The 9,837-nt window shown below is 49.2% G+C and overlaps 1 protein-coding gene across 3 annotated transcripts in view; it reads left to right on the top strand.

The window, feature by feature from the left end:
• Positions 1–7,041, top strand: part of LOC103375458 (isocitrate dehydrogenase [NAD] subunit alpha, mitochondrial-like) — an 11,106-nt gene extending 4,065 nt beyond the window's left edge. The window contains exons 6-12 of one of the 3 annotated variants that reach the window (XR_521212.1): positions 2,401–2,534; positions 3,296–3,398; positions 3,958–4,022; positions 4,101–4,185; positions 4,448–4,600; positions 5,981–6,165; positions 6,844–7,041. Coding sequence is in view for 1 of the 3 variants with exons in the window: in XM_008305758.1 (XP_008303980.1) it covers positions 2,401–2,534; positions 3,296–3,398; positions 3,958–4,022; positions 4,101–4,185; positions 4,448–4,600; positions 5,981–6,064 (624 nt within the window). In the remaining 2 variants the exon portion in view is untranslated. Of the gene's footprint in view, positions 1–2,400; positions 2,535–3,295; positions 3,399–3,957; positions 4,023–4,100; positions 4,186–4,447; positions 4,601–5,980 lie in introns of all 3 variants that reach the window. The other 2 variants (XR_521213.1, XM_008305758.1) reach the window with 2 other exon arrangements.
• Positions 7,042–9,837: the final 2,796 nt, after the last annotated feature.

Here is a 9,837-nt window from a genome sequence, read left to right on the forward strand (position 1 = left end):
GTTTACTGTTTAACGAGAGAACGGCAGTGAAGTGCTACTGAGAGGAGCTGAACCTCCAGATGTTTGATTGATCAGCTCATTGATCGACTGATTGACGGTGTCAGCTCTGATATCAGGTGGGTTAGGCTTCAACTTCTCTGTGTGCTTTAATGTGACTTGCTGAAGCTGCAGATGAGTAGGGTTAGGGTTAGGGTTACCTGTCAGGCTGATAAAACAGGTGTGCAGGTGCTGTTACCTGTGCTGACGGTGTACCTGCCTCCTCACCTGTTTCCTGCAGGTCAGCTAGCAGCCGCAGGACGCTCTGATCCTGTTCGTCTCCTGGTAAGAAGGAGGAAGCAGCGCCGGAGTCGTATTCACAGAGCACATTAGTCTGAAGTTTATCCACAGCAGCTCAGAGTCCTGCTTCGGTTCAGAGTTCTTCACCTTCTGCTGCACGTTTACACCGTTTGTTCAGAGCAGAATCCTTGGTGGAGTGTTGAGGGCTTTGACCCAGACTGTAGGTTCAGGTTTAATCTCTATTTGAGCAGTTTATCTCTGTTTCCAGCTGATCAGGCCCATTATTGATCAGGTTGCTTGTTTCCTTCCTGAACACTGACTCGGCTTCCTGCAGGTCTCTGAGGAGCTTCAGAGGTTTGTTCTGCTTCTTCTCATCCTGCTGTGGTGTCTGCTGTCTCTGAGTCAGGTACCTTTAAACTCTGGAGATTCAGAGAAGCCAGGACGAAGCTGAGCTCAGACATAAAGAGTGAGCTGTTGGTCTCATTTCTGTCCAGACTGACTTGAACCACTGGTTATGGGGCAGAAAGCTCCAGTTCTCGTCTGCAGGAGAAGAACTGAGTGAACGTGTCCAAAGTAAGAAGAAAACTGTCCAAAAATGAACCAAAACTTGTCTAAAATGACTTGAAACTGGACCATTTTGGAGTGGTTCTGTACAGTTTGGACTCGTTTTAGCTATTCTTTGACAGGTCTTTAGACTTTTCTACACAGTGTTTGACTTGTTTTGGACACGTTCAGTCATTTTCTGTCATTCTTTTCCAACTGAGACGAGCTGGGACCTGCTGATGGTTCGTGAGATGATCCAACACGTAGCTGCTGAGTGTCACAGTCACACATGGACACTGAGCTGTGGACGAGTGGTGATCGGGTCAGACTGCAGGTTCTGATGGAGATGGTTGAGTCCTGAGCTTCTGTTCAGTCGCACTGAAAGCTGAAATTTCTTCATGAATAATTCAGGCTTCTTTGGAGAACTTGAGGCTGAAGCTGTCCAACAGGAGCCGGTTCTTCTCCCACAGACACCGAGGAGACGCAGCAGGATGAGATGAAGCAGAACGATCCTTCAGATGCTCTCAGACTCATGGAGGTCTAATCCATGGTCAGCTGCTTCCTAAAGCTCAGACAGCAGCTGCTGGATGTTTTGTGAATACGACAGAACCACTGCAGCTTCCTGAAGCTCACCTGTTCACCTGCACAGTCCTGATGTGGACCAGTCTGTTCACACTGTGAGCTCAGATCTGAGTCCAGGTGGAAGATCAGGAGGTTCTTCACAACTCTGATGTCCAGCATCAGTGCAGATCTGCAGCTGGCAGTAGATTCAGTGTTTGTGTCACATGGACCACAGTGAAGCTCCATCCTCCTCCGTGTGTGTTCAGTCCTCACAGCAGCTTCTGTTTCATTCATAAACTGTATCTGCTGCAGCTCAGAGTCTCACTGACACAATATGTGACCTTTAAAGCTGATCTGAACCCTCTGAACCCCAAAACGCCCCGTGGGTTTAAACGTTAGCCTTAAAGATCACTGAAACGACACCATGTATCCGCCTGAAGCTCCCGAAGTGCAGAAGACTCATCAGAGCTTCAGCTTCGTGTCCCTGAAGAGGATCGTTATTGAATAGAAATAAATTAATAGGAATTATTCTACACGTCTCATTTAAAACATGTCCTGAAATAAACAGTTTTTAGTTGATCCTGTAGAACCAGAACCAGCTCTGACCAACAGGAAACATTCAGAGAGTTTCAGGTGAACTGCAGCCAGAGTTTCCTCAGAGAGCCTGAATCCACCCTACTGGATCAATGAGTAGATGGAGTACAGATCAGAACCAGAGACCAGAGGAGCCAGCTGGTGGAGATACATTCAGCTGATGGTGGAACATCTTCCTACAGCTGATGGTGGAACATCTTCCTACATCTGATGGTGGAACATCTTCCTACAGCTGATGAGCAGAGAGAAGAAGGTTGTAGTTTCCACAGAGCTGCAGGACAAATAATGACCCACAGTGAAGCAGAATAAGACAAACTTGGGGTTCAGAGGGTTAAAATGAATAAAGTTTGTCAGAGTTTGAAGCTCCTCCGCTGTGGTTTCAGCTCTTGGCTTCTCGTTTCTGATCTTCTCGTCTTGTTGTCGTAGATCGTGGACGGTGTTGTTCAGAGCATCAAACTGATCACTGAGAACGCCAGCAGACGGATCGCAGAATACGCCTTCGAATACGCCAGAAACAACCAAAGAAACAGCGTGACGGCCGTCCACAAAGCCAACATCATGTGAGGAACCTGAGCTGCTGATTGAGGATCTGAGTTCTATCAGACTTCTCCATGTTTCCTCTTCTTCTTGTCCTCCTCCTGTTCTCTATACTCCATGTGCAGTGGTTGGTATTAGCATAGCTACCGCTGTTTGTGTCCTGAGGGCTGAACTACGAAGCAGGTTCAACAAATCCAGACTTTGTTTGTGTGAGTCTGCTTAGCAAAGCCTGAAAGCCCAGCCAGAGACATCAGGGGTCAGAAGGTCCTGATCAGCGTTCTCTGTTAATCACACTTCCTGCTTCAGACTCTGTTCTCATTAAAGGAGGAGTTTAAAGGGTCATGTGACTCTTCTGCAGCAAACGGACCAATCAGGTTCCTCCTGCTCCAGCCAGCAGCTTGTTCTAATGAGAACAACGAGGAACATCAAGAACTGTGACTTTAAAGAGCTGCTGCTGGAGATCATGCAGGACAGGAAGCTGCTGGAGACCTAGCTCCACAGCATCAGTTACCGTGGAGACCTAGCTCCACAGCATCAGTTACCGTGGAGACCTAGCAGGTTAAATAGAGCCACCTTTATGTAATTAAAAACTGACTTCAGGCTCAACGTTCCTGCACTGATCTCACTTCGTACTACAGCCCTCAGGTGTGTGGTCTCCAGGTGTGTGAGTTCCAGGTGTGTGTTCCAGGTGTGTGGTCTCCAGGTGTGTGATTTCCAGGTGTGTGTTCCAGGTGTGTGTTCCAGGTGTTGTCAGTGAGTTTTGAATCTCCTTCTGTGTCTGCAGGCGAATGTCAGACGGTCTGTTTCTGAGAAAATGTCGTGAGGTGGCCGAGAACTACAAAGACATCAAGTTCACTGAGATGTACCTGGACACTGTGTGCCTCAATGTGAGTTCAGAGTTCACCAGCTGGATTCCTGACACATGTTCAGACTGAGCTGTAGGTCTCAGCTGGACCAAACACAGCTCACTGCAGATCACATTAAAGCTGAAGCTTTCAGCTCAAGTCGTCAGAGTTTTAGAACGAGTTCTGCTCCGCCGTCTGCCTGAAGTGGAGCAGCTGCCCAGAATGGAACCAGGGTTATAATAATAATGGATCAGATTTATACAGACGCTTCACACTGTCAGTCATTCATTGGCACACATTCACCCCGGTGGTGGTAGCTACAGATGTAACCACAGCTGCCCTGGGGCAGCCTGACAGGCCTGGCTGCCATTCTGCCCTCCGACCACCACCTCAACAGTCCATTCATACGCATCCACACCAGGCAGGGACACGACCACCATGACACAGGTCACAGGGGGGAATCGAACCGCCAACCACCCAATCACTGACCGACTCGCTCGACCACCAGAACCACAGCCGGCCCGGTTAGGGTTACCTTCCACCAGTAGATCCTGTCAGTCTATGACTCTGGTTTCACCTTTTGGGTTTCTCTGGTTCTCAGATGGTTCAGGATCCGACCCAGTTCGACGTCCTCGTCATGCCCAACCTGTACGGAGACATCCTGAGGTCAGTGAGGGTCATTTATATTTACCGGCCAATCACAGGCTGAGCTGTGAGCGCTGAGGTCATGTGACTGTGTTTCAGTGATCTGTGTGCTGGTCTGATTGGAGGACTCGGAGTGACGCCCAGCGGCAACATCGGCGCCAACGGAGTCGCCATCTTCGAATCGGTTTGTCTCTGCTCAATATATATATAGATGTGTGTATATATGCTTAGAACACAGCTGTTCTCTCTCTCTATATATATATATATATATATAGAAGAGATTTAATAAATATTATTATATTTTAATGAGTGACCCGGGACAGGCTGGGACCAGTACTGAATCCGTGCCTGTCTCCAGGTCGATACCAGGGTTCAGCTGAAGCTCTGGTTTGAGCAGTAAAGGAGGAGTTTGTATCTCAGTTACCAGAACCTGAGTGTGTTTGCAGGTCCATGGTACCGCCCCGGACATCGCCGGCATGGACCTGGCCAACCCGACCGCCCTGCTGCTCAGCGCCGTCATGATGTTGCGTCACATGGGTCTCCATGACTACGGCAACAAGATCCAGACGGCCTGCTTCGACACCATCAGGGACAAGAAGGTGAGAACCTGCAGAACTCAATAGACCCAGTTTGCTCTGGGACACATCTGATGGTGTGATGCTTCACTGTCAGAACTCAGGTGGTTCCACATGGTTCCTCTCTGACCATTGAAGCTGTTTGTAGCTGCCTGACTGGACAGAACCAGTCCAGTTCTTGTTCAGGAGTCACAGAAACAAGCAGCCAGATCCAGCACATTCAGACGACATCCCCGTTGAGCTCTGGATTCCTGACTGGTTCTGAACCACAGGACTTGTTGTGCTGTGTTCATAGGGAGAACCAGACGGTTCTGTGGGTTCAGCAGCTGTAGCTGTGAGTGTGGCGGCTGATAAAGATCAGAACCAGCTGATAGCTGCTGTCAGAGTCCTGAAGGTTTGAGCTGCTCGTAGTCGTGCAGGCGTGTTACTGATCCATCAGTGACAGACTGAGCCCAGAACGGACCGTGAAGATCAGCTGCAGTGCCTGGCTGCTCCACCAGGTGGAGCCTCTGACTGCTCAGAGTGGCTCCAGTCAGAACATCCGTCTGCTTTGATTTGTTTCTGTAAACTAATCAGCCGTCGTGGGCGGAGCTAGGCGATAGAGCCCTGATGAAGCATTCAGTGCGAACATGGATGACTCACTGGTGAACAGCGACTCGGTTCTCTGCAGAACCTTCAGCTGGTATGTTTCTGTTTGGAGGTAGTTTCCTGAAGGAAACCAGACACCTGAAGTGATCGGCCAATGGCTGCTCAGACCGGCCTCCTGAGCGCAGCAGACAGCTGCCAACCTGCCGTCAGCTCATCCTTTCACAAGAAATCGATTCAGGCTGCTCGTTTCCATCATCAGGTCTCGTCTGCTTAGCTCCGCCCACAACAGCTGTGATTGGTTTATGGAAACAGTCGGCATGTTTCTCTGGTGACACACACCACTACAGACACACACAACTACAGACAGACACACAGCTACAGACACACAACTACACACACACACAACTACAGACACACAACTACACACACAGCTACAGACACACAACTACAGACACAGCTACAGACACACACAACTACAGACAGACACACATACAGCTACAGACACACACAGCTACAGACACACAACTACAGACACACACAACTACAGACACACACACAGCTACAGACACACAACTCCACACACGCACACACACACACACACACACAACTACAGCCACACACACACACACACACACACACACACACAACACCTACGTCAGGCTGCAGCTGATCCCCTCCATGAGTCTCAACATTCGCGTCACATTCCGTGTTTGGAGGCTACCTGAGAAACGGCGCCGCCTGCTGATTGGACCGTTAAGGCCACACCCTCAGAACAGATGGAGTCAACATGGAAACGTTGCTGTTGTTGTGTTTCAGGTTCTCACCAAGGATCTGGGAGGAAACTCAAAGTGCTCAGAGTTTACAGCTGATATCTGCCGTCGTGTTCAAGATCTGGACTGAAGCTGAAGGAAGGAGGTCGCTGTGGGAGCCTCACCTGTCTCACCTGGCTCACCCTCCTCCCCCGCTGACTGGTCGTACCTCTCTGGGGCTGCAGGGAAACGGTCGGTGGGAGGCTTTCAGACGTCGCTTCATATGTTCAGAAATGATTGCTGTAGAGGGGTGTGGCTTGTGTGGAGGGGGCGGGGCTTCTGCAGCTGCAGCTTCATGTGTCGCTAACATTCACAGCAAACGTACGCACAATAATCTCACCTGACCAGGAATGAGGTGAACCTGCAGTCGCTGAACATGAGATCCCATCAGCGCTCTGCTCCTCTTACATATTTGGTATTTTTTTAACGGTAGTGCTGCATCTGTTATTTATTATTTCTACTTGTTACTGCTGTCTTCACCTCCAGATCCAGAAATATACAAGGTTCTAAAGCAACACGGCTCCTGTCCCTCTGTTTCCAGCTTCAGTGCTTCTGGTGACGTCTGCTGATCTTAACTGTTGGCTTTGATTGCTTGGATTGATGTTCTTTATCTTTGGAAACGAGTTCACAGCTTCAGTCTGTAAAGCTCCCAGCAGCACAGCGACATGAACCAACAGCAGAAATATGATCCGGGTTAAAGCCTGGACACAGGAAGTTACGCTGCAACACATCCACACACAGCTGATTAGACAGGAACACAAGCTAACAGACGAACCTGAACGCTTTCTTTAGGTCTGCTTGTCTCAAAGCTGCAGAGATGAAGTTTAGTTTATGAGTCTGTGAAACGAGTTCAGTAATGAATCTGTGCAGCTGCTGCGACGTTCCTCCATCAGGGTCCAGGTCCAACAAACACCAGCATGACAGAGTTCAGAAGATGAAACGTCACAGAGGCTTTCCTCCAGACCGGATCCGGAAACCTGACCTGCTGCTTCCAGCATCGGTGTGAAGACATACTATGGGATGTTGTGGAGCAGGTTTAGAAATAAAGTTGAATGTGAATTGATCTTACTGGGAGGTTGTCAGGTTCTATTTCACAGGTTTTGCCCCTTCAAAATAAAACATAGTCATTATCAACCCTAAAGAGGGAAAAGTAGCAGAGTTACAGCAGCAAAGACGAGGAACACAGGAACACCAGTGTTCATGTATGTTTATGTTCATGTATGTAATAGAGCGACAGACTGCGGTTGAACATATAAATGGTTTTAATTATATTATTACAGAGTCCTTTTGAATGTAGAAGATATTTGTGCTGTTTCCAGGCTGATGCAGGAAACAAGCTTATGGGATGGAGTGACCACACCCCGGAGCTCAGAGTTATCAGTGATGCTGTAAATACTTCATTCATCTGAGTGTTGATCAGTTTTCTGCCTTTGTCGAGTTTAAATTCCATCAAACTGCCCCCCAACACTAATAGCCCCCCCGCCCTCCTGGCTGATGACGTCACGCGTTTCCGGGTTAAATAAAGCTGCTGGAGGACAAACCGGAAACACATCGTCGTACTTTCAAAACAAAAGCCCCGTTTCAAAGCTGAAACCACATCCACTGAGGACGGAGTCGTGGAGGTAATGTGATGATAGAACTTTAAGTAAGTTCAAAGCAAGAATAAAGCGGCAGATGTGTAAAGTACAAGAAGATTTATTGTTTTTTATTGTTCATCAGAGAGTCAACCCAGTCTGTAAAACTTCATGAATATTTATAAAGAAACTTTGCTGTGACGTTCAGTTTTCTCCGAGTTTCATGAACAGTTCGGTTCCTCTGTTTCTGTGTATTTACAGCCACAGACAGAAAACAAGATAAAAATACATTTACAATCAGAAATTTCTAAACTTTGTCGGTTTATTTATATGCGATTAAAGCAGCGACTCATCTGATCATAAAACATCAACAGATTAGGGAACAGGAACAGAAGGAAAACCTGTGGTGACCCAGTATCACCTCTACCCCAGGTTCCGATGCTGTAGAGTTGATGGAAGGACGGATGGAGGGATGTTTTCAGCTGCTAAAGAGCAAAGTTAATACCAACCAGTGTGACTGCTGAGCTCATCAGAGCCGCTGAAGGCTTGAACATGATCAACGCCAACAACGGATTCCGGGTGCTTTTATTTTGAAGCGTTTCCCTGTGCGCGTCCCGGATGTCTTCGCTCTTCATTCTCGGTAACTTGACCAGGGCAGTTTCCGCCTCCTGTCCTCCGATTTCAGTAGAACCAGAACGGAACCAGTGAAACCAGTGGAACCAGAGCTCCCAGCGGCGGACACCGAGCGGCCCGGACAGTCCGGTCAGTCGGCGGCAGCACCGGGACAAACGGCGGGAAACCGTCGCCATGGCGAAGACCTACGACTACCTGTTCAAGCTGCTGCTGATCGGAGACAGCGGCGTCGGAAAGACCTGCCTGCTGTTCCGGTTCAGCGAGGACGCCTTCAACACCACCTTCATCTCCACCATTGGTGAGTCCGCCCGAACCGAACCGGACCGGTACCGCCCTGCCCGCTGCCGCTACCGCCCTCGTGGTGACCTCTGACCCCGCTGGTCAACAATCAGAAACAGCTGTTTGAAGGTGATGATCGATCAGCTGATCAGTGCTGATGTCAGGATTCTGTTCAGAGGAGAAACCTGTCGGAGCTGCGGTTCCGGTTCTACAGCCACTGATGGTCAGAGGTTCTGGTGATGTTCAGACAATGTTCTGTTGACATTCTGGTGAGGTTCTGGTGAGGTTCTGTTGATGTTCTGTTGACGTTCTGTTGACGTTCTGGTGATGCTGTTCTCAGACTGGTGCAGCTGCAGCTCGGTTCTCTCAGGTGTCCAGTTCTGTTTAGTTCTATTGATCATCTGACCTGATGGGACACAAACAGAACCACAAGGTGCTGGTTCCTCAGTGTGGACTCCTTTAATCAGAGGCTCTGACAGAACAGCAGGTTCAGTAAACGGGTCAGACTTCTACAGTCAGACATCCTCCGGCTGTGACGGAGGTCCACCTGAGACCGGCTGACGGCTCACCTGTCTCAGGTGGACCTCACCTGATCACCCTGCTGGTCAGATTCTCTCTGATTGGATCCTGCTGCTGGTTAAAGGTGAGACTCTAATAACCAACTAGTTAACTCTGGTTAGCAGCTGGTTAACTATGAGCAGGAAGCTGCTCAGTTCTTCTGTCTCTGTGAGGACCAGACAGAACCAGGTCTGAACCCACAAACTGCTCCAGGGTTCTATCAGAGTGAGGACTGTGTGTGTGTGTGTGTGTGTGTGTGTGTGTTTCCGGTGCATCAGCGATGTGTGTCCTGCTGGAAACAGGAAGAGGAAGTGTCCTCTTCTGCGTGTCGTTGCGTCTCAGTTCAGTCACATGAGCAGAACCCGGTCAGAACATCGTCCCTCCTCAAAGCTTCAGGCGCTGCGCTGAAAAATGTGAATATTCAGGATTTAAACACGACAACGGTCTATAAAATACTTGTACTGTTGGGTCTGAACACACCCAGAACTTCCTCCCAGTCCAGCTGCTGCAGGCCGGACAGAGCACGCTCTGTCACCACGGTGATGCAGGTCAGCTGACCTCCGTTTACATCAGGCTCTGTGAGGACTGTGCTTTCTGACAGAACCAGAGTCGAGACCTGGTTTCAGGGTTTGGGTCAGAACCGGGTGCAGGTCAGCGTGAGGGGGGAGGGAGGAGGGGGGAGGTCATGTGACAGCAGGGAGAGTCCATTCATCCACTTGTGTGACGAGCATGTGAGTGATTCAGCCGAACACAAAGAGACACAGACGCACTGTTGGAGGGACGGACTCACAATCTGGTGCAGTCTGCTGTTGTTGTGTAG

The sequence above is a fragment of the Stegastes partitus genome, unplaced genomic scaffold (assembly GCF_000690725.1).
Source record: "Stegastes partitus isolate 25-593 unplaced genomic scaffold, Stegastes_partitus-1.0.2 Scaffold2605, whole genome shotgun sequence".
NCBI lineage: Eukaryota > Metazoa > Chordata > Actinopteri > Pomacentridae > Stegastes > Stegastes partitus.